Source organism: Sphaeramia orbicularis, chromosome 12 (assembly GCF_902148855.1).
Source record: "Sphaeramia orbicularis chromosome 12, fSphaOr1.1, whole genome shotgun sequence".
Lineage (NCBI taxonomy): Eukaryota > Metazoa > Chordata > Actinopteri > Kurtiformes > Apogonidae > Sphaeramia > Sphaeramia orbicularis.
The window spans coordinates 40,592,026-40,617,038 of record NC_043968.1 but is presented as its reverse complement, the minus strand read 5'-3'; the positions used below and the strand labels follow the sequence as shown (position 1 = coordinate 40,617,038).

General features: G+C 38.0%; 3 protein-coding genes across 4 annotated transcripts in view; 2 read left to right on the top strand and 1 right to left on the bottom strand.

Annotated features, from left to right (window-relative positions):
* The first annotated feature begins 186 nt into the window (after positions 1-186).
* guca1aa (guanylate cyclase activator 1Aa) lies at positions 187-4,560 on the top strand. Its single transcript, XM_030149132.1, has 4 exons — positions 187-384; positions 2,855-3,004; positions 3,085-3,178; positions 3,449-4,560. Exons 1-4 carry the CDS (start codon positions 187-189, stop codon positions 3,574-3,576), a joined length of 570 nt encoding a protein of 189 aa, XP_030004992.1. The 3' UTR covers positions 3,577-4,560.
* On the bottom strand, positions 4,217-24,900 carry orc5 (origin recognition complex, subunit 5). Of its 2 annotated transcripts, XM_030149130.1 has the most exons (15): positions 24,651-24,900; positions 16,231-16,357; positions 15,377-15,469; positions 13,328-13,513; positions 12,919-12,993; positions 11,275-11,386; positions 10,921-11,051; positions 10,772-10,820; positions 9,433-9,523; positions 9,282-9,337; positions 8,324-8,436; positions 8,184-8,231; positions 7,986-8,096; positions 5,644-5,756; positions 4,217-5,528 (listed from the first exon to the last, which is right to left on the bottom strand). In XM_030149130.1, the coding sequence occupies exons 2-15, from the start codon at positions 16,342-16,344 to the stop codon at positions 5,483-5,485; spliced, it is 1,338 nt and encodes a 445-aa protein (XP_030004990.1). In that variant the 5' UTR covers positions 16,345-16,357; positions 24,651-24,900; the 3' UTR covers positions 4,217-5,482. The 2 variants fall into 2 exon arrangements, with proteins under 2 accessions (XP_030004990.1, XP_030004989.1); XM_030149129.1 differs by lacking the exon at positions 24,651-24,900 and having other exon boundaries at positions 16,231-16,664.
* The window catches only part of lhfpl3 (LHFPL tetraspan subfamily member 3), a 50,646-nt gene continuing 43,629 nt past the window's right edge, over positions 17,997-25,013 (top strand). Inside the window, exon 1 of the mRNA XM_030149131.1 lies at positions 17,997-18,982. Coding sequence (XP_030004991.1) covers positions 18,547-18,982 — 436 coding nt within the window. The 5' untranslated portion in view covers positions 17,997-18,546. The remainder of the gene's footprint in view (positions 18,983-25,013) is intronic.

The following is a 25,013-nucleotide window of genomic DNA, read 5'->3' as shown; positions in this document are numbered from 1 at the left end:
GCCTCGCCTCCAAACAGTCATCTACAAAAGGCCCCTATCAGCGGCTCAGCCTTTAGTCCCAGTGTTGTGTGACTGTGAAGAGGGATTCCCTCTGTTTCACAGTAGACCAATAGGACTGAGAGGTTTCTGCACCAGCAGCTATTTCTAAGGCTCCTGCTCTACCTTCCACACTCAGAAGTCAGAAAAATGGGCAACACATCAGGAAGCACTGTGGATGACCTGCAGGCAGTGGAAATGCACCTCTGGTACAAGAAGTTCATGACTGAGTGCCCCTCAGGGCAGCTCACTCTGCACGAGTTCAAACAGTTTTTTGGGCTTCGAGGACTGGACCCAGAGGCCAACGCTTACATAGAGCAGATGTTTCGCACCTTTGACATGAACAAGGTAGGACACTGAGGTTTTGGTTTGATTTTGATTGATGTATTTATTTTGAATATAAATGTCAGAACAGAAGAAAATAAATAAACAAAACATTTAAACATAAGATATAAGACATATAATGCATATTTGAAAGGGAACTCAGCATTTAACTCAACTTCGACTGAAGAGTAAAAGCTTTATAACAGAAGAACAGTTTAATGATTCTTTTGTCACTTCTTTAAAGGTGAGGACACCAAATTTAGTGCTGTAATTTATGTGACACTTCCTGGTTGTTCTTGAAGAAATTATACTTTTGTCATTAAAGTGTTATCATTACCTCCGCCAGGAGGTATTGTGATCACTTTCCTTTGTGTGTTTGCATGCGTGCATGTTTGTTTGTTAGCAAGATCTCAAAAAGTTATGGATGGATTTTCATGAAACTTTCAGGAAATGTTGATACTGGCACAAGGAAGAAATGATTAAATTTTGGTGTTGATTGGGGTTTGGGTGGGTTGGGGGGGGGGTTAGATCTGTCAGGTCTGCGCTCTCTGAGTGCTTTTCTTGTTAATTGTTACTAAGTCAGTTGTTCATTGTAGCCAAGATCCAGAACCAAATTGTTAATATCATTTTTCAAACATAAAGCAGAGTTTCTCATAAATAATTTTTGTCATGTACAGGGTGGGGAAGCAAAATTTACAATATTTTGAGGCAGGGATTGAAAGACAGTGTATGACCAATTAGTTGATTGAAAGTCATGAGAATTTATTTGCCACAAGAAAATTTACATAATAGAAAATGTTTTTATTCTATCTGTCCTCCTTCTTTCTCAATAACTGCCTTCACACGCTTCCTGAAACTTGCACAAGTGTTCCTCAAATATTCGGGTGACAACTTCTCCCATTCTTCTTTAATAGTATCTTCCAGACTTTCTCGTAATAGTTTTGCTCATAGTCATTCTCTTCTTTCCATTATAAACAGTCTTTATGGACACTCCAACTATTTTTGAAATCTCCTTTGGTGTGACGAGTGCATTCAGCAAATCACACACTCTTTGACGTTTGCTTTCCTGATTACTCATATGGGCAAAAGTTTCTGAAAAGGTATGGATAATAGTGTTAGGTATGATTATGACATCAATATATGTTTGTTTTCAAAACAATTGACATGGTGCCTGCTGAGAAAAAACAACTGAATGTTCATTGTAAATTTTGCTTCCCCATCCTGTATATAGTAATATTGTCGCTGATATCAGTTTTCTGATACAACGTGTCAAAGTAAAGGCAATTTGTCAGTTAAAGGTTAGGACCACAACTTCTAAATGTTAATTATATTTTATATATTTTTAATTATCAAAACTCTTCTCATTTTTCTATTTGATTCCTAAAAGTGGGGTAAAGTAGAAGTCAATCAAGCTGATGTTTAACATTTATGCCTGAAAACAACAGTGTCTTATCATTTAATGCACTAAATTGTTGCTGAATTCTTTTTCTTTAACCAATTAATCATATAACAAATTTCAACTAATTATAAAGTTAAAATTTTGAACAAATATCAGCTGGGTTGCACCGAGTTAGTCTTCTTTTATAGAGCAGATTTAAAGTAGCTTGAGGTAGTGTTATAAATAGAAATGACAGAAATGGAGGAGAATAAAAAGGAAAAATATGAATAGTGATTATACTATAAATATGGAAAAGGGAATATGGTAAATTATACACATTAAGAGTATCTATCTATCTATCTATCTATCTATCTATCTATCTATCTATCTATCTATCTATCTATCTATCTATCTATCTATCTATCTATCTATCTATCTATCTATCTATCTATCTATCTATCTATCTATCTATCTATCTATCTATTTATTTATTATCCTTGGACACATACTGACTGAAACATAAAAGCAGCCAATCAGCACAAGTCCTCAAATCACATTTGAATTAAGAGTGTTTTTGTTCCTGAGACGGGGTCATAACGGGATGTCTTTTTGAGAAGCTGCATGGCTATATTTAGTATCGCTGTCAGCTCACAAAGGGCTGTGGTAATCTGTATGCATGATTTAAACGGTGAGATTATCTGGGAGACAAAGCTTTGATGCTAAGATTGCTGTCCATGTTCAGACACAGACAATCCCAGGAGATAATACTCCGCCCCGGGACGCTTCACTTCCCCTCTGATAGCTTTACAGTGTCAACTCAAGGATGGGGCATCGGTTGACTGATAATCCCTTTGAATGGTTATAAATGTTTAATATTTTATTAAATCTAGGTTAAATATTGTTTCTTCATAGGCCTTTCTGTCCCACTTATCTTTAAGTTTACTGTGTTGTCAATAAATTTACACCTGCTTTTCCATTGTAGATCACCATTATCATCTTATGCTCTATCAATAACCTTTATACCTTTACACAGTTGGTCATATTTAAGGACATGCATTGTTGTTTAGAGAGGTAAGCCTTACGTGATATGGGTCTAAAAGTCATGTCTTCCTGCAGGACGGAACCATAGACTTCATGGAGTATGTGGCAGCCCTGAGTCTGGTGATGAGAGGGAAGATGGAGCACAAGCTGCGCTGGTACTTTAAACTTTATGATGTGGATGGCAATGGCTGCATTGACCGACATGAGCTTCTCAACATCATCAAGGTGAAGGAAACTCTGAACCAGCCACACTGCTGTTTTTTTAAACAACCTCGACTTCAGCTAATGTTATTCTGTTCCTCCAGGCCATTCGAGCAATCAATGGGAATGAGAGTCAGGAAACAAGTGCTGAGGAATTCACCAACCGTGTGTTTGACAGGATTGATATAAATGGAGATGGTGAGTGTGCTCTGGCACTATGGGGAGACAAAAATTTAGGAGGAAATTGATGGTGGGTGGAGAGTGTTTGTATATTTAGCAGCTCCACCCGTATCAAAAACGTAAGATGATACAAAGAAGATAAATGTGGTTTTCAAATAATCTAACACGCTAAACCCTTCTTTTAAAGAACTAATGATAACGTTTTGACCAAACAATTAACCTCTTTAAAAAGGTGTAAAACTAATAATACATCATTTACATTGTATCTTTATGTCTGTAAAAAAACAGGTGAGCTCTCCTTGGAGGAGTTTGTTGCCGGTGCACGCAGTGATGAAGAGTTTATGGATGTGATGATGAAAAGCTTGGACCTCGCCCACATTGTGGCCATGATCCACAACAGGAGGCATAGCATTTAGGATCTGGATGGTCCTACTACCTCATCTTTTAATTAAGATCTTAACCAGAGCTACAGCCCCTCTGGTAAATGGTCATTTACAGCATTTTTCTATGGTCATGTTAAATTTAATGATGCCACCGCACTACAAACATGGACATTTCTTTTTTATGACCTTTAAGTTTGACACATATGCACTTTAAATGTGTTGGGATGACTCAGTCAGCCTTCACAAACTGTTCATTGTCCTGGTTTAATGATGCTGAGCTCTCCCAAGGCCACCTTGGCATGAGGGATGATCTCTCAGACGGTCCACTTATCCTCAGATACCCTGCGGGATAAAGGAGGGAGATAGGAATAGAGTGGCAATTACATGCACTCTGCTATGCTTTCCAAATCTTCCTCTTTTTTTTTTGACTCCCTCTGAAATAAAATTACTCAGTCTGTTTACCCATTCCTGCCTAGCGGGTTCACAGGAGGAGCTATGAGCCTCCAGTTTGTTTAACATCTGTGCTAATTTGATGAAGTCAGTGTCTGTAACACAGAAACAGGTGGATTTCACTTTAAAAATATTTGCTCAGTGATGGAACAAACACCCCAGATAACATTTGTAAAGAGATGCAGAAAACAATGTTTATATTTTTTATTTTGTGCACCTTTTCTTACCAGGGGAATCAAAGTGGCTCTTGGTTTTATAGCATTTTGTATGTCAAACAGATTAGTCACTTATTTAAACAGCATGTGTGTGGGTGTTGGCTCTGGCTGAATGGTTTGCTGTTTGTTCAGTATTGATACAGATATAGATCACCTTCTCATGTTGCTTAATCGCTTGCTGTGCTCGATTGGTGCCTTTTGTAAGATTTCTGAATGTGTTCATTAAGCTTTTTGCTTATTTGTACAGTAAACATGAACAGTTAAAATCCCCTATGAAATGTTTCACTTCAGTGTACCTCATCAGAATATTGAAATTCTGAAGGAATTAATAAAGTTCATGTCATTGTATAAATGTGCTGCAGGTGTTGCCTTATACATGTTGCCATAACAACTGCAAAAAAAAAAAAAAAAAAATCAGATGCATCACTAATTGTCAGAGTCACAGGAAGTTAAGACGGGAATGAAATTCATCCACAAATCACCACATCACCATCATCATCCAAAAGCTCACTCTCATTTCCAATCAAATACAGTCTCAGAGCTATAATCATCTGGTAAACACAGAATCTTGAAGATCAGATGGGAGTTGAAATGTTCAAAAGGTGATGGAAGATTAGAAAACGGAAGCCACATTAAGAGAGCAGCCTTTGCCTTTAAAGACAACTCCTCATATAAGCTGGTGAATATTCTTCACTACAATGTGACATTCTGTGACTCAAGTACCGTCACACAGCAGTTTTAAAAATGGTAACACATTACGGAAGCAGCAGTTGTCCCTTTGAGCAAGGACGATGATTCACCTGCACTGTGCCACAGTCGGTTTTTGTCAGGTAGATTTTACAGCTGCACCACAATAATCCTTATTTGATATGAGCAATATGAGTTCTATGCTAATCCTGCAGCTCAGCTGTATATTAGCTGTCTATTATGATAAAGAACAAATATCGACTGAAGTAACACTCCTGAAGTAATTCCTTTATATATAGCTTAAGGAGGGACACAAACAAAACTTGCCCATATGGCTTTTATTTTATACAATACAAATGCAAATATCTTTTTATACACATCCTGAGGCACAAGAGTTTGACAGAAAATATATAAGTTCATCTGACAACCACAAGGGGGCATTGGCATAACTGAATTAATTTTACACCACAAACTCAACAGTCTGGGCTTCTCATTTTGCATGATGTTTATCTGTTAGTGTATTCATGTGCATATCCCCTTATGTCTTACTGTCAGTATGTTTCATCTCTCCATTATGCACAGCACGGTCACAGGAAGTCATACAGATACTTGACAATATCAAAGTTCACAGTCCTGGAAGACAAATTAAAGCAGGCACTCAGTAAAGAACTGTAAAAGGTTAATCTCTTTAATGAAAGACTCATTCACAGTTAGTCTTATGTGATAAACATACACACATATACTCTACCTGGATATGGCACAGATGAAGTCCATTGACACAGCACATTTGTATTTGGGGGCATCGAGCTGATCATCATGACTGACCTGAGTCAACAGCTGTAACGTCACCAGAGAGGAGATCTAAATGGGAACAGAGGAGAGCCAAAATGATTCTGTTCCACTTCTCTGAACACAGCATCCAACACTTCGATATACTAAATGATGAGAGCCAAATGCACAGATATGGGTTGAGCTTAATTTCCTAAAAACATTTCATGCTCATGGCCATAAATAGATCAGCATTTGGACACAGATCAGACTCATGAACATATGGGCGGAAAAGTCATCTGAGACGTGGTGGTCATTTGACCTGATTTAACATAAAACAGTGCACCATTTGCACCTAGAAATGAGAATATTCTCCTTGAAAATCCTCATGTACATATTTAAAATGCAACTGGGGCAAAAGTGAGGAATTAACATGTATCTAATTCTCTGTGGACTCACTTTATTAGGCTCATGAGGGTTACTAGAGCGGGCTTCAGGAGTTACAGTGTCCGAGAAACTGAGAACAAGAGCTGCAGTGGTCATTCAGTTGATTGATTAATTGTCAACTATTAGATTAATTACCAAGTACTTTGATAATCAATTAATTAGTTTTATTATAATTTTCCAAACGATATGATTTTGACTTCTTAAATGCTTTCCTTACTTCTCTGTGACGGTAAACTGTGTATCTGTGTTTTATATTTGAACTAGGGCTGGGACTTTAATGCGTTAATTTTGATTAATTAATTACGGGAAAAATAACGCAATTACAAAAAAAAAACCACATTTAATTGCATTTTATTTTTACATTCCCGACAACATGGAATGTTTCTCAGTGCACGGGTTTCTAGCATACTGATCATACTGATGCACTGAACAAGTGGAAGAGGCAATTTAAGGCCAATAAATAACAGAAGAATGCTATGATGGATGACAAGGATGAGACCGCGTTGCTTCGCCCAGTGGACGGGACATTTACATTTAAAAAATGAATGGATGGAAGGGAAGCCTAGATAAGAGCACTGATGTGTTCAAACTATGCCACCATCGCAACTATTCAAGTAATAGTAACTAATGCTCCCATTACCACCAAGCAGAGTCACCAACCGACACTCCACCAGATAAGGGGTTTGGAGCCAAGATGAGTGAGTCCACGTCTGATAAATGAACAAACTGGTGATATGGATTCCAGTGGACTGTAGACCACTGGAGAAGATCAGGGGTTAGAAGAGGTGCTACAGATAGCATCATCTGACCCCACTCATGAACCGCTATGCAGAAAGGCACACAATCCAGCAGCTTTATGACACTGAAAAGCATGTAAAAGGGAAAGAGGGACTGAGGTCAGGTAGGTGACCATTTTTGTCTTTTTCTTTATCATTTTAGATGGTATGGCACTTTAACAGTTGCTCTGTTTATTTTTGGCCACAGATATTTATTTATCACTTTACTACTCTTCTGGAATGTACTTGAATGTACTATTTACTTACAAAACAAACATGTTTAGTAGATTAAATAAAGTAATGAACAGGATTTGGTTGTTTAAATTTATGTGTCTACTCATTGATTTAGTTATCTAATGTTTGAATTGGAAAATGTTGCTTCTGGTGTCAGATATTGATTCCGATTAAAATACGATTAATTAATTACAAGGTCACTGATTACTTAGATTAGTTTTTTTTAATTGAGTCCCACCACTAATTTGGACTAAACAAAATGTTTGAAAATGATGAAACAAAGATCAGCATTATTCACCCTTCACCTTAATATTTCATAGCCCATACAGTTACCCAAGAAATCAATCAACAGATTAATTAACAATGAAAATAATCAGTGGAACGAGGGACAAAAGTAGTAATAGTAATGAAATTGAGCTCAATGGCATGAAGTGCTGACAAAGACAACAAAGAGGATTTACCCAGATGGCAAAGGAACTAAATTAATCCGCAAATGCAACTAACATTTATGTTCATTAAACTGAAATGTTTCAATATGGCTTGTTGAGCCCAAACCAACAGCTCTGCAGGTTTTTACTGATGATTCACATCTAAAAAACTATTTTATCAAGTCTGCCACTAGACACACAAAATCATAAGTAGGTTGTTCTTTTTGAGCATTTTAAAGACAAAACAATTCACCAAATACCTGTTGAAATAATTAACAGAATAAGTGATAACTTAAACAATCAAGTGGCACCATATTATTGGATTACACTTACTTTAACTATCTGTCCATTGTACATCAAATTATTAAAATGTTGAATATATAACTTATGCAACCAAAAGCTGTGTGGTGACTAAAAGCATCTCACAGGGCTCTGACCTGGGAGAAAATGCTGGCGGTGGGGGCGACTCTGCTGTCAACTACACTGTAGAAAATGGCAAGTAGGCGGTCCAGAGGAAAAGGCTTTGGACCCAGAAGGTGATTACTTGTCTAAAGAAATTAACAAATTATAACAAGTTACTTCACAAAGCAGAAATAGAAACAAATTCAGATCAAATGATCAGGTAAAGACGTCACCTTTTCATTTTTCTTCAAGAAGTTTGTCTTTTTGATTTTTCCATGATGCTGTTGGGTGGAAACAAAGGGACAATGAACTCAATTGGTGCCATTGAACAAGAAACATTATTGTGGAAAATCTGATGGAAACGTAATTCTACCTTGAGGAAGAAGCGTTTGTCTGTGCGAGCTGGGTTGTAAGATGCCAAGTAGGCAGCAATCAACAGAAACTTGGAGTAATAGGGTAGTTCAACATGAGTGTGAGCAGATAAACCTGGGTATGGAAAACAGGGAAATAAAAGCATGTTGCATCCACAATGCACTGATTAACTGGGAAGAACAAAAAATTAATCAGCAATTGTTTGGCCAGAGTACAACATAAAAAAATATTTTTGTTTTTTTGTAATATCTTCAATTAAAACTAAATATTATGGAGTTCTTGATGGATGGCCAAATATGTAGAGTGTACATTAAAAACATTACAGAAAATCTCTTGGGCTGAGATGAATCAATTTTCACGTTATAGACAGAAAAGGTTGGCAAGGCAAGGCAAATTCATCTATATAGCACCATTCATACACAAGGCAATTCAAAGTGCTTTACAAAGGCATAAAATTACATTAAAATCATAGAGAATAAAACATTTTTTTAAAAAAAGGAGAGTGCAGAAAAGATAAAAGTAAAGGAAATTAAAACAGGAATAAGACTCAGTTAAAACAACAGCTAAAAACAGTCTTGACTAAAATTAAGAATTTAATGTTAATAAAGTCCGTGAGTTGCAGTGCAGGTATTAGAACTGAAAAAAACTACTCTAATCAAAGTTGGTAGATGAATCATTAAGATTAAGCTGAAGAAAAAGTCAATCTATATCACAAATCTGACAACATATCAAGAAATATGCTTTCATTTGATTGTTCCATACGGTACATCATTAAAGTGTGACGTTAAGTACACAAAAGATTAGATGATAATGAACTCTAGCAATATATTATTTTGCTGTAAATGATATTTACGACGTTGATGATGACGAGCCATTTCAGTATGCCTTAAGAATGTCACTGCACATCTTCAGTAGTTTTACAGTGTAACATCTGCTCTGCTATGACAGTCCAACAGTACCTCTCAGTGGTCCAGTTTCCTTCTCCTCCACTTGCTGCATCTGCTCCCACTGCAGGCTGAAAACAGGCCATAATAACAAATCTAAGCAACATAAGAACGAGTAACTGATGGTTTCACTGAAATTCAGGTGTAAAGGACAAAAAACACCAACCTGGACACCTCTCGAAGGTAAACTGTCTGCATGGCTTTTTTCAAATGAGGCTCAATGTTTCTCCACAGCTTGTGTGTGTCACTCTCTTTCACTGGAAAAAAAAAGGGACAAATGACCATAAAGAGGCATGTTTTAAGCACTAATCACACTTTCTATTTCAACACCAAGCAATACTTGGTGAAAATGACCCTTGAATTTATAGCCCCATAGAACGTTATCTACCGCCTCTTCACTTCCGCTCAGCTCTACTGTATTTTGCTGATTGTTCTGGCCATTTGTTTTGGTTTTACAGCCTTAAACATTGGCCCACAACAACCATGTTTACAGAGGCAGCTGTTTGCTCTGAATAATAAACCACCGTATGGTGCTGTTAGGAATTCCTAAGCTGCAGCTCCTTGGGTCCTCTCCTTGACTCCTTGTCCATCCCACCAAAGACATGAGTGTGGGAGCTGAGGCAAGGACCCGATGACAGAGGAGCAGAGGACACTGGCTTTCAACAAAATGAGGCATCCATTTGTCTGAGAAAATAATCCAGATGTATGCCATTTCTCTATTACATGTCACACAGTCTGATTACTGAAAAGACTTCTGCAAAGCTGTGACTATCATAGCTTCTTTGGTCTCAATGTTCATTTTAGGAATTGAGACATCCGTCAAGATGGCGCACCAAGTTTGATTTCTGGGTCCCCAGTTGGATCGAGGAGTTTAAAGCTGCGTATGAGTTTCATGACCAATTTTTTATCAAATCTGTAAATCCCAAGTCATAGCCTAAGTTTCACAAACCCATTAGTCTTTCCATAATTACGCACCTGAATCACTTCCCTCATGGTGAACAACTTTGAAGTTGACTCCATCACAAGCAGTCCTTTGTTTGTTTTGGTTTAACAGATTTGATGAAAAATTGGGGACGAAAGTCACATGCAGCTTTAAGGAGTCGAGGAAGTGAAAAAATAGGGAATTGAGGTGAGTAAATTAGAAAGAAAAAATTAGAGGTGTCTTGATACAAAAAAACAGCAAATATGTTTGTTGGAGACCAAAATAGCTACAAAAACCCCTAAAAAACAAGAAGAGTGAATACTGGATTTATATTTGTCAATACGAGACAAACAAGTCTTCAAATTAATGATGTTGCTAACAGCCTCATGTTGTGTATTCAGTTAGTTTTTTTCTGACAGACAAAACAAATAAATGAATTCAGCTATGAACAAACTGCACCATACAAATACCTGAGCTTTATTTCAACCTGAAAGGAAAATCCATCTTAAAACAAAAATAGAGACATTATTTCTTAAATATTGACCAGCTGTCAGATGAATGAACACACGTATTCATGAATTACCTTTTCCTTCTGCCAGGGGCTCACAGAACTTTGAAAAGTTAAGAGCAGCCTAGTTGGCAAGAAAAAAGAAGAAATTAATAATACAAGCCTGAAAGGAAAGTAATAAACACTGGTTGGTGTATATATGTGCCCATTTATGTGTAGCTGACCAAGTGGCGTAGCTCTCTGAGGTCCCGACAGACCGAGTAAAAGACTCCCAGTAGGATGTTGATGTAGGAGGAGTAAAACTCAGCTGAGTATGAAGGATGCTTGTCCTGAGACAAAATCTGCTGTAGCTCACCTACAGATAAAAATAACGAGTTGTGTTAAAGTGTGCTGAATTTAGTCTGTGGTATAATATAATCCAACATTCCTCCACAGTTGCTGCCTGAAGTGTTAGAACAAAGTCACAGGTACAAATCTCACATTTCACACAGCATCTGTTCGAGTGCGTCATCATCTCACAGTGTGATGGGAGCTACTTGTGACAGTTGTGATGTATTGATGTGTGTCTCGCCCAGTACCTTTACTGTAGTCGGGGAAGTGGAGCAGAAGAGGCTCGAAACAGCCAGTGTTGGGCCTGAACTTGTCCCAGACTATTTCACTGAGAAAGATCACAGTAACGTTGTCCTCTACCTGAAAGAATAAATTAAGCCATGAAAGGCAACAAACACAAAATATTACTACTCTCAATAGAAGCTGTTTTTTTAACCAGTTTATTGCTTCTTTTTTTTATAAAGATTTTATCTCATGGAGCTTATGTTGTCAAATTTTAGCTCAAGGATGGTATTTAAGTTTGAATTTGAGAATGGGGTATTTATCGCTTATGCTTTTTTAGCACTTAAACTTGTGTAATATTCTCAGTCAGCACAGCATATCCAACTTAAATAATAAGACGACTCAGGTTTCATTTAAGCAGGAGCTGATGTACTGTGCAATGTATATCTGAGCAAAATATACGTAGATAAGTTTGATTCTTAGGAGACTGGCATCATTTATCACATTAAATTTGCAGCAATTTGTCACTGGATTAGCTGAAAGGCAGCTATTTACATTTATTAACCAGTGGTGCCAGGCACAACAAACCCTGCCCCTTGCACGTATTGTAGCTTATTTTGGAATCGATCCAGCTGAGGTCATCATGTCTATGCATGTGCTGATGTCGCCATATCAATTGCCTCTATATATGTGCCAAGTTTAAAGTAAATTGAAACAAAATTGATGTTTTTATAGACGTGATATTCAAACCATTATAAGTAAATGGGAGAAAAAAAAAGATTTTAAAATATGTAAAAAATTAAATAAATAAATAAATAAATAACCTTGACCTACTTTCCCAAAATGTGGCCACATCTATTGTGGGTAACTAGCAATCTATAACCCCAGTTTGGTATGAATTCAACCAATAGTTTTGCTGCTAGAGTGTTAACAAACAAACAAACAAACCGAACCAAAAACAACGCCCCTTGCCACCCCTTCGGGGGGCAGGGTAAAAAAAACAGTACTAAAAATATTCATATGTGGTCATTCTTGGTTCTAGGACTAAGCCAAATGTCTTTTTGATTGCTTGTACAAAAAAATAAAGCACAGGGAAATTAAAAACAACAATACTTTGGCTTCTTAAAATGTCATTATTTTTGATAAACTATCACAATATTTTGATTAGCAGGCCCAATAATAATAATAGATAATAAGCTCTTAGAGTGAAAGAGAAGAGTAACACACTGCATGTTTGTGGTTTTCAGGTAAAATTAACACTAACCTTTGAAAGTATGCATTCCCTTACATGACTAAACCTGTCTGCACAAAACCCAGCACAACAAATTTACATGTTAGAGTTATAACAGGCTTTCATCATCCTGTCACTTTGCATACATGTAAATATGCATTCTAATTATCACTTCAAAATCCCACATGGCAGTGCTGAAGCATTGTGACATTGAAAGGACATACAATCCACCAGGAAACAATTAGCCTTCAGGTCTAAAACAAATGAATACAAAAGTCTTTCTACACTTTTTATGACAGGGCTCCACACAGTTGGATCAAGGTTAGATACTACAAAAAAAGGCTCTTTCAGGCTATTGTCATCATCCACACAGCGAAAGCACCAACAAAGTAGCAGTTTACTTGATGGATAACAGTAAGGGCACACTGCAGGCTCTCACCAACTCCTGAAGACGTAAGATGGCAGGGAGAAGATTAGCATCCATGTCTCTCAGCAGCTCAGCTTTTTCCATTACCTACAAAATATGTGTGTTTTAATTAATTATGGAACATGCATGAATGAAATGTACTGAACATGGGTATTCAATTAAGGGACATTAATGCTTTGAAATGTAAAGAAGTCATGAATTGATAATACTAAACCCATTCCTTTACTAGACGCATTTTCTCTGGGCACATGGAGCTTTGTTCAGCATCTATTTACATATGCTATCATTACTACTCATCTTATCATACAACACTGAAGTGACAGTCCCAGACAATGTATAATTTGGCACCCACAGATTATAGTATGTCAGTGTGCCAAATGAGGAGGAATTTCAGGTTGGGTGTAAAGTGTGTGACACTCACAACATATCGTGTTTGCTTGGCGGGCATCTCCAAGCACTGCTGCCTGTAGATACGCACGAAGTCGGATAGAGAGGGACTGCGGGGGAGCAGGGATGCAGCATCGCAGCCAAAGAAGGACAGCAGCACTTGTTCAAACAGCAACGCAACGGAAACACATTCAACACAGCTGACTGTGGCGTGAGGCAGCTGCAGAGAGCAATGAACAATAACTAAATTCATTTCTATAAACCCAACACTCATCAGCACATTGTTTTATCATTTGCGCTTGTAAAAACAATCAGACTGATGTAAAAATGGAAATAAACAACTACAATCTTAAGTTAAGTTGCAATTAGGTGTCAACTGTATAGCATCAGCTAAAGCAGAGACAATAGAGGAGATCAACACGCAACAGAGGTGTACAAACTGAAACATTACTGCTTATGGTTGGAGTTGCAGGGTTATGGGCTGGCACTGATAAACAGCTTTGCACAATCTATGCTTCTTTCAACCAGTGTAATGGTGTGATCACTTGCACGTCGTGTATCTTGAAGCAGTTTCCACATCCCGTCTGATGAACTGTGACTGGCAGATTTTGCCTCAGGGTCATGGCCAACCTCTTCCTAAAAATCATCTTAATTTAAATCAAGTGAATGTGCAGACCATATTCTCCAATTCAGCACATCTAAACTCTTTACTTTGCCAACAGCCTTTATAAAACCTGCAGGTGTGTTTTGGGTCATAACATGGTCATAAACCCAAACCACATGAAATAACATATTGCTCCAGGATCGGGCAGGTTAAATTAAATGAAATCAAAATAAGCTACCAACTGCATCACTTGTAATCACATCTCCTCCATCAAACTAGAAAGCACACAAATAGATAAACCCTCTTTGTGTTTTAAATGAACACAATGTGAAACACCAATGACAAGTTCAGACAGAGTTGCACTGGTCTCTTATTCTGTCATTGTGTCTCATGGTCCATACAGTCAGCAGTAGTTTCTTTTTTTAGCAGTTCAATCATGACATGCACAAAGTCTACTCCCTGGTAAGATGTAAACAATGGGAAACAATGATGTAAAACACAGCAAAGAATGTACAAAGGAACTATCATAGTAAACTGTAGTTACTTTGAAGAAAGTAAACTATAAAATGTGTTCCTTTATTATTTCATAGCTGTAACATATTCAGTATTATTCTGTTTTGGAGGTTGAACTGTGCATTTTAAAGTCAGATAAAATAATGATAGTTTGGAGACAAAAGGGAGCAGACAACTGATGAATCTCCAAATATCAACCTCCCCAAAAAAACTGCCATCAATGGACACCTAAATAAATAAATGATTCACTCTGGATGATTGAATGTCAGACTAATCAATTAACTAACCTGGAACTAAATATCAAACCAAAGTATAAATCTAGGTGAGTAGGTGAAATTTATAGTTTCTGAGCTATTACTTTCCCTCAGTAATAGTAATAGCCATGGCTCAGGAGGTAGAGCAAGTCGTCCAATAACCAAAGGGTTGGCAGTTCAAATCCCTCGAATGTCATTGGGCAAGACACTTCACACACCTTGCCTCCACACTGGTGTATGAATGCGTATGGAGGAGGGGCTGTTGGCGTGTGGCTACATTCGCACTAGTGTGTGAGTGAATGAATAATGGATCCATTTGAGCATGCATTTATAGAAAAGTGCCACATAAATGTAATCCATTCAGTGTCAGTAATTCCAGTTGAGAAGCCTGACATTAGATATCTGTCATCATCAGAACCAAGTTACCTGATAAATATTTGGTAAAACATCTTATCAGCATTAAGCGTCATCTATCTCTACGCTATGACATAGAAAATAATAAATAAACACAAATACAAGCTATGAAATGAGAGAATGAACTTTTCAAACAGCATAAGTAGACCATGAATCAGAGGTTGCTACATAGCAAACTTTTATTTCTGTGGGTCAAAAGAAAAGAAAAAAGGACTCACACTGATAACAAACAGTGGCTTTCCAACCAACACCCAACACTACATGTGAAAGGAGCCAAACCTGACAGTCTCTTTCTCACCTCTAGTTCCTTGAGTAAAATGTGCATCACATGACTTTTCCCAGAGGCTCGGTGACCGTAGATAAAGACTGAAGGGTAGCTGTACTGCTGAGGCTGTAAGAACAAAATTCAGCTGCTTGATAGTCAAATTGAATAAAAATACATATATAATTAACTATAAAAATAACATTTCTCTTAGTCAAAACAGAAGAGTACACTATCAAACAGAACTATCAAGTTTGCTGCTGCTTATTTACATATTGTGGACACTTATGAAGTTAGAGACTACTTATGCTTTTTTTTCTCTGTAGCAAAGGTCGGACAATTATTGTGATACAGTTTATTGTGACACATATTATAATGTCATATCTTTTTTGTACTTAGGATTAATTTTGTACACTCCTCAGCAAAAACAATTACAAACTGGCCAAGTGTTCAGTTGTTTTATTTAATATTTATCCTGTACATGTTGATATAGAACAAACATTTTATCATCAGAGCTATTTTTGGATTTTTTTTTTTAAATCTTAAGTTACCCTGTTCCACTGCCAGATCATGGTTTGCTGTGTGTAGTATTGACCACGAAATTTTGCAATCAGTGCATCCCTACTAGCATATAGTCTTTATATCTTCTTATGACTTCTATGTGGTTTTAATATCTTTTGCTAATAAATTAAAACCACAAGTAACCACGTGACTTTTCTTCTTTCATCCAATAAAAATAGCCTTCAACTAGAAAGAAATAATAATGACAGACACCACTGACTGCTGATATGGATATGAAACGTATTATCATGTATTTCCACATTTTAAGTCCACTCACTCTGTAACTGGGTAAAACATCAGGATTAGTGTAAATATCCGGGTCTCCATACCTGTCCCATGATAGACAGCAGGGTCCCAGCCTGGAGCTCTCTACAGGGCAGCAGCTTTGCCACCCTCTGCAGCCTGTCCTCCTCGTACCCTGTTTGCTGAAGTCGAGCTATCATCCTGCCTATGGTACTATCAGCCTGTACCGTGTAAAAACAGAGGAGGTGAACTAAACCTCTGCGGTGTTTATTAATTTAACTGAAGGACGTTAGTGGCAAAACAAGCCAGTTTTCCGAGCAGTTAAAGCACATTGGCAAGACAAGCCTCTAAACCTCATCAAAACACGAACCGGACGAGGAATACTATACAACAACAACACCAGCAGTAAGAAAGACGCCAATTCTACATCACCCAAAACTCAAATATAATAGTTTTTCTATGTGAAAAACCTGCGAGAAACAGAAATCAGAAACAGAGGAGCACGGTAGAGTTTCGCGCGCCTTCTTACTACGTCATATGATTGTGTGTGGAAGCAGCCAATCACAAGGGACATGTGGAATTGTGGGTAATGAAGTTTTCTATTAATACAAGCGTTCTTACAAAGATAAACAGGAGGTATTTCAATTCAGGCACGTGTTTGTTTGTCAAAGCATAAAAGTGACATTAAAACAGCTTTTAAAATATAAATTAACCACATGAATTGTACAATATACAAAATATGAATAAAATGTTTTTGAAAAATTAACCCGTAAAGACCTAGTGGTACTTTTGTGTCAGTTAATTTTTCTCTCTATTTAACCTTTCTTAAGTGATATGTCACCATTTATTGTAATATTGTCCTCTGTATTTTGAACTTTTTCAGTGAAAATCTGGTACTTTCCTATATTTAATTTACTAATCTTGTACTTTATTCATCATTCTGAAACATTACATTTGAGGGTTATTGTATCAGAAATAGAGAAAACTTAAGAAAAAGTCCCTTTTCCAATAAAATATGTAATTAATTGAACGTAAAAACAAATGTCTCCATCCCCTATCATTGATCCAACTCCTTAGGTTTTACTGGTGAATCAATGTAGAGGACGAGGGAGTTTCCACGATCACAACGGAGCCTCTGAACGTCCAAATGGGTCATATCTGATGACCTTGAAAATATGACAAACTGCATTTTACACCAATTATTTACATGTATTGATAGGATAAGAGGATCAACAGGGATTAAACCTTTTACATCAGTAGATGGTTTGGGTCGCCGATGGAAGTTTGGGTATTTTTGGGTTAAAATAACGTTGAAATACATATGTAAGCAGTAAATAAACTTTATTTATAAATCATTGTAACATAGTAACAAGGTGTCCTACAAAGCAAATAGGATTGAATAACAGATAACAGTAAAAAGAAAGAAAGAAAGAAAGAAAGAAAGAAAGAAAGAAAGAATATAACAACAGTGCATGAAAACAAAAGAGAAAGATACAGCCTAATTCAATAAAACAATGGGCTAATTAAAAACTATACAGAAGACAAATGCACATTGCAGTAGAAAGCACAAAACAAGTAAATTATGAGACTAAATTTTGAAACTACGACTTTGTACGCAAAGAAACAAATAATAGGTCATAAATACTGTAATATACAAAAATAAGTAAATGCATTCTACTAAATTAGGCCTATTGTTGTTATTATTATTATTATTGTTGTTGTTGTTGTTGTTTTTGGTAGTAGTATTAGCCAATCCTTTGTTTATCATGTAGGGTAACCATAGTAGCCTAGCTGTTTGAGATTTCGCGCTTGCTACTGGAATAAACACGTCAGTCCGGGATTAAAGGATGTGGGTTGGCCCTGTCTCCTCCAACTCTAATTCAGTAGGATCTCAGCTGCTGTTGGTCTGTCATCGTCGAGCACAGACGGACCACAGACTTCAGCATCTCCCAGTGATTCCCGGAGCTCAGCCTCTTACCCACAGACCGCACTGTCTGTGGGAATAGCAGCCTCCAGGTCCGGACATGTTCAGTAACCGAAGGACTGTCGGATAAATGACGGGCTGCTGGATGCAGAGGATGGATTACTGAAGCTCCGGATTTGTTTTGTCGAGCGCACATTTTCCGAGGTTGGCTCCGTTTTAGAGTAATGAATGAAACCCAGAGGACAACACACAATCCGACCTGGTCTTGGATGTGAGTGCTGTGATGCTGTGGCTACAACTGTGACTGAATGAATGCGTAAAGGCTGTTTTTTTTTTTTTTTTTTTTTTTTTTTTGCAAACAGCGACAAGGAGAAGAAGTTGCGCGAATGCCTTCCTTGCTCCGATGCTGCAGATGTTAGTTTGGTGAAGACGTATTCTGATAGTAAATCCGAGCAGTCCCCTCCATCCAGACCAGAGGATGGTCCCCGGGGCTCCCAGTACCACCACCACCATGCTGCCCGCCTCCGAGGCTGCCAAGATCTACCAGACCAACTACGTGCGTAACTCCCGAGCCATCGGTGTCCTGTGGGCCATCTTCACCATCCTCTTCGCCATCGTCAATGTGGTGTGCTTCATCCAGCCGTACTGGATCGGAGACGGCGTGGACACCCCTCAGGCGGGTTACTTCGGGCTGTTCCACTACTGCATCGGGAACGGGCTGTCCCGGGACTTGACCTGTCAGGGTAGCTTCACCGAGTTCAGCTCCATCCCCTCTGGTGCGTTCAAGGCCGCCTCCTTCTTCATCGGTATGTCCATGGTGCTGGTCCTCACATGCATCGGCTGCTTTGCGCTCTTCTTCTTCTGCAGCACCGGGACCGTGTACAAGATCTGCGGCTGGATGCAGCTGGCGGCAGGTAGGACACCGACTGGGACTACAGGTGGAGGTTCACGTGGACCAGGGAGTGCATGTGAAGTTTAACTGTGTCACCTCTGAATCCTACTCTCAATGAGTCCAACTGGAAATAGTCCAGTAGTAAAATTCACACTCCTTTCACAGTCAAATTTGGGACAGGTCAACCTTAAACTCCTTAGTGTCCCCAGTATTTTTAGGACTCCAGAATACTAACTTTGAGAGAGAACCCCACATCAGGGGCTTCTATCCCAGTTTCAGTGCATAATTGTGCTTAAATATCTTGGTATAGCCTAATATTATGAAACTGTCTGAAATGTAGGTGGATTTAACACAGCCAGGGAAATAAAACTTTAGCTGTACACTCCAAAAATACACTCAATGCCACTTTAGCAGGAGTAAAAATATGAAAAAAAAAAAAAATTTGTAGTGTAGAAGCTTGTCTTGGACATATAGAACTATACTATGACCTATTAAAAGATACAGTTTCCTTGGGATTTTTTTTACAATGAGTCAAGAATGAAAGAATGAATATTTTATTTGTCATACACTTACGTGTCCAGCCCATATAGGCTTATAAGACACTATTGACTTCCAAACAGGAAGATGACCAACATATAAAACATTTACTCATCCCAATAACAATTACATCAAACAAGGTCATTTTTGTTCAAGATAGAGAATTCTTTGTCTGAGTTTCCATGCCTTCCCCAAAAGTCTTGCCAAACATATTTCATTTTCAAATAACCAACTCAACATATCCCCATCAGGCATCCAAAACAAATCAGCCTTTTTACATTGAATTTTCTCAAACATTATAGTTCCAATATCATGTTATAAAGGACAATAAAACAGAAAATGTGCCTCAAACATCCTCCGCTCACATTAAATTAAAAGAAAACATATATAGTAAATTAAAAACCAAATTCAAAGCTGCTCACACAGATGAGAGCGGAATGATCTGACATGTTCTGCCTGTATTTTATCAATTTGCCTCTATGTTTCTAGGTTTTGATTTCCATCCAACATGCTATTTTCAAAGAACTGATTACACTCAGCTTCATTTCTCAGCCAGATACAACAGTACTCAAGGGGAAATAACCATAAATGTCAGCAAATAACTTTTTATATCATCCTATTTTTGGTAAACTGTTATTGCAGTGCATTAGTACCAAGGCTTGTCAACACACAGGATACTACGCTCAAATCAGACAAGTATACCATCAAACTGAAATGTTCTTTGACAGTTTTAGTTGCATAGATTTATTATTCATAATTAACTGTTCAGCTTTAATTTCTGATTTCTGGTCTGATAAATTAATTAGTATCTATGCATGCTTTTATTTTGACAAAAAAATGGTCATATTTGAGTATATGTATCAAGCGTTAATGCTGGAGTTGCCTTTACTAGTAGAAGTAAACTTCCCTCTTATTTCCACTTGACATGAAGAGGAAATAACTGTAGAGACTGTAATGACGTTAGTGACTTTAGTGGCCCTGAATAGAACAACAGGGGAAGAGATTAAAGCCCGTATTATTTACACGACCCTTACATTAAGTGGTTAAACAGTGCGCACGTTGTGAACAAAACATAGTAGCATATGTAACGACTATATTCCGAGGATGCACATAGAGACAGTATAATAGATTAAAAAAAATGTTGCTTTAAACGTTGGGGGCTTTTTCCTGTGGTGTCAAACCAACATGTCAGTAAATGACAGTCCAAAGTGTCCGAGTGCAATCTCTCTTTTTTAAGATAAATCTCATTATCTCACAGGGTCATACTTTGCATCTCCTTGATGCCTGCTGCAAAATGCCGGCTGTTTGCAAAAGAGAATTAAATGTCAAAACCAATAAAGATACATCTGAACTGCATTTTTCTTGTTTTTCATGCAGAAGCACATTTTTGCTGAATGTCCAACCTCAGTCAGTGCAATGGTATGTCCTTAGACCAACAGTTCCTCAGCAAGCAGCATCCACAGAATGGCATCAGAATGCATACAACCCTGTCTATTAATTAGACACAGAGCAGAGCATCTCTATTGGCCAGATGCTCAGACTAATCTATACACTATGTTCTCATTTCATAGTAAAATCCTTCTGCTGCTAAAGGATCCCCAGTGTCTCAAGCCCTAGCAGCTGTGAGGTGGATTATCTTGGGGAGAAAGCACACATACCACTGTGATGAGCCAGTCTAATGAGCAGCACAGCCTTGCAGTTTGTGTCTTTGCACTTTTTCTGTCACAGATCAAAGCTGCTTCTTATTCCTCTGAGTCACATTTTGGCTTTCAGTATTTTCCCACAATGTCAGGGAGCAGATTTTTTCAGTGTACAACAGAGTCAGGTGAAGAACTACATCAGATTTCACATGTCACAGCTGATGCAGTCATCTCTCGAGGTTTTTATAAATGTGGTTTCCCGATCTGTGACTGGGTTGTGTAAAAAACATGGGGGTGAGTCAACACTAATAATTACAGCCGCGCAGTTTGGCAGCTTCTCAGCTCCTCAGCTCCTATTTATCATCACAACACTTCTGTCGGTGGTCCTCTCATTCACTTTCACTCTTTTAGCTTCATGTCCCTTCACCTCCACTGTTTAATTCACTCAAAATCTGCCACTTCGAGGCCACTGTGAAATCAACCATTAAAAGATAGGTGACTTAAATCAGCAATATTGCAGCATTTTCTCTCTCTAAGCAGCTTCAAATCCCAGTGTGATTGTAAAAAATCCTCCGTGGCTTAATGCTGTCAGATGCCATTTCAGGTGCTATAGGCTGCTGTGATGTGCTATCAGAGGCGACACATACTCCAGTGACGAGATGTCCTGAATGTTTTATGAGCGCCATCCTCCAAGAGATGAGAGAGTTTTAGGAAAATAACTGAGCATAATGATGATCACTTCAACTAAAGGGCAGTTTCTTTGTTTCATTGCAGATGTGAAACCGCCCACAGCACAGTTTGATGGTATGTTTTAGTTTGCACATGTATTTTAATTTGCATAAGTTTGTGCAGTATCCGGCCGGCGTACTGTACATCAGACAGAGCTGGCATACTGCCGGAGCACAGACAACTACTTCCTCCTCTTTTGTGTTAGTCATCTCTGTTAGTGTGTAAAGCTTACTCCCATTAGAGGCAGAAAGTCGTGTATCCAACATCCACAGTCGCCCACTGATAGTACAACAGCTGAAAGGTCGGACGTGCAAATGATCAGAGAAAACAGCATGCAGACACTGGGGTACCACTTCATAGTGAGCCATACTTTATACAGGCCTAATATGTATTTCATGAACATGAAACGATCAAAAAATATATGTATATTTGTTGTTTGTTTCTATGGTTTTGTGTTGTAAGCCAATAATAAGGTCAGCTTTTTTTGGTTTATGTATGGATAAATCAGTTCATATTAATGCCTGAAATGAAACATACAACTCAAGCTGGATGTCACAGGCACATGCAGATTACACAAAAAGTTAAAAAAAAAAAAAAAAAAAAAAAAGAACAGAAAAACTGGCTTAAAAACTTACATACTTTTTGCATGGAGACTTTTGTTTTGTTGAAATACAACTATATGTGATTGTTGTAAAAATATTTCTAATAATAAGGCAGCATCCAGTGTTGTAGTATCACATTTTATAATTCTCCCAAATAAATGTGGTGTCATTACAATTAGAGGAACACTCAATTCAACCAAACTCCATATAATAATATTTGAGGTTTTTGCACCTTCTAATGGATCTGCTCTAAACTTTAATGTGTTCATCCTTCACCTTCTGTGACTACATTTCATAAAGATCAGTGCTGTATTTTTTCCCACACCGTAACAACAACATATTGTCAATAGCAGAGTTAATAATTGAATCCACATAGAGTTGGAGGCACAATAATGATTTATGTGACTTCTTAGCTTTAATATTCAGTCTTCACTACTCTTTTACTGGCATATAAAACTGCAGACTTTATTATTTTTTATGAGTAATTAAGCTGTTCATACAGTGAAATGATGAGACAAATGTAAGAAATGGGTCTCTATACATCTATAAACAGACGCAAACACAAGGTTTGATAGTAATCATGTGGAAGATATTTTTCTAGAAGGCTTTTAATAACTTGGAAGTTGATGCTGGCCTTGACCACCTTGCCAAGATAATTTCCTGTTTTTTCCTGTAATTTGTTGCCCATCTGTGGCAGCAGTTTGGAGGAGGATATACATGAAGAAAACTGATTTTCCTCAACTTAATGGCTTACAAGGTGGTTATTAATGTGTCAGATTCATAGAATCAGTTAGAAGGGATTTACTTTGTCATCAATAAATCCATTAGTTTTAACACAAAAAAGGCAAGCGTCTTCGGAAAGTGACGGTGGTAATGAAAACAGCGGTGTTTCATGATGCTCAGTGTGGCGCAGCAGGCAAACAGCGCTGATGTGAGGCAGCACATCGGTGCTCAATAACCTGGACGGCCTCCAGAGCTCTGATGGCCATCTGGATCTCACAGACACACACACATTCACTCACTTGAACATGCACGCATGAAGGCTGCCGTGGCATAAACAGCTGCCCATTTTCTGTTGCTTCAAATCCATAGAAAGCCATAGAATCCAAGTTGGACGACTCAAAGTGCTGTCGAAGCGTTTCTAACACACGGTCCATTTCCTGGTTGTCTGACCAGCAGCTCCCTGTGCTAAGTGGCTTTCCTCATGGCACACTCTGCCTACTAAGTGGTCCTCTAGAGAGGGGAGTGGGCATTCAGGGCCAACAATAAAAGGTCCATTTGGTAGATGGAGGTTCATTGATCCAAATGCTTCTTCTCAGAATAACAGGAAGCTGAACTCTAACAGGGGACAGCTGCCACTGCATGGGCCTATTTTCCCTACGTGCTCAGTCACCGTTTCAGTCTGATACAGAATAACACAGTGTGCATATGAGTGACAGCGTGTGTGTGTGTGTGTGTGTGTGTGTGTGTGTGTGTGTGTGTGTGTAGGCAACAAAGCCTTTTATATGTTTTATGCATGATAACATGATTTGAGATTGCATCTGACTGACTGATTTTATTATACGAGCACTCGTTGTGTGGTATTCAATTTTACACCTCTTCAGAATGATGTCAAGTGGAACTGGGACATGTTGCTTATCACCATCAAATTGTTTCTTGGAAAGGAGAGAAAAAGATAAACAGAGAAATTATCTGTGCCTGTGGAGGAAAGAGGATAATGACAGCTGATCCAGGGAATATCTGAAAGCTGGAATGTTCAATTTGAAATACAGCGTGTGCCATTTCTGTCCATGCGGTTACATAAATGAGTTTTCTTCTTAATCTAAAAACTGGAGAGTGAAGTTCATGCTTTAATGTTGGGTCATATTCCTCTCTGAAGAAGGCAGTATGAAAATAGCAGCAACACATTTAGTTGATTTTGTTCTTTTTATTAATTTAATATTGAATTTACTGAATTATTTACTATGTGGTTGAGATAGTTCTGATTGACACTGATTTAAAGTTGACTGCTAATGACATCAGCCTGGTCTGATCCTCTGACACGAAATGAAGGACCGGAAGAGTCTGAGAGGCTTATAGTGATGTAACATGATGGCACGAGAGGTTAAGACTCAGACATGAACACACACAAACAGTGAAGGACCCATTAGACCCATTAAATCTTAGCGAGTGATGTGTGCACCTGGAGGTGTTCAGATGAAACCCTCTGCTCTGCTCCTTTCACCTTCTTCACTAAAGTGCTCGGCTTGTTTCCCTCCGGAAAAAGAAAACATTTTTCTTTTAAGCTCAGAGAGGTCACAGCAAATGGACAATCATTTTACACAAAGTGGAATAAATAAATAAATAAGTAACTATAGGAGCATAAAGAAAAGGCAAGACAGTGTGAATCAGCCAAATAAAAAGAAAGTCAAGTCAGCTGGAAACCAGAGGGAAGGCTCCCTGCTGCAGACTAATACTGAGTCTGTGGATTAAGGGAATGGATACAGTTGGCTAATGAGGATTTTTAAAGGGGAAGTAACGAGTCTTTGACCTTTATCAACATCTA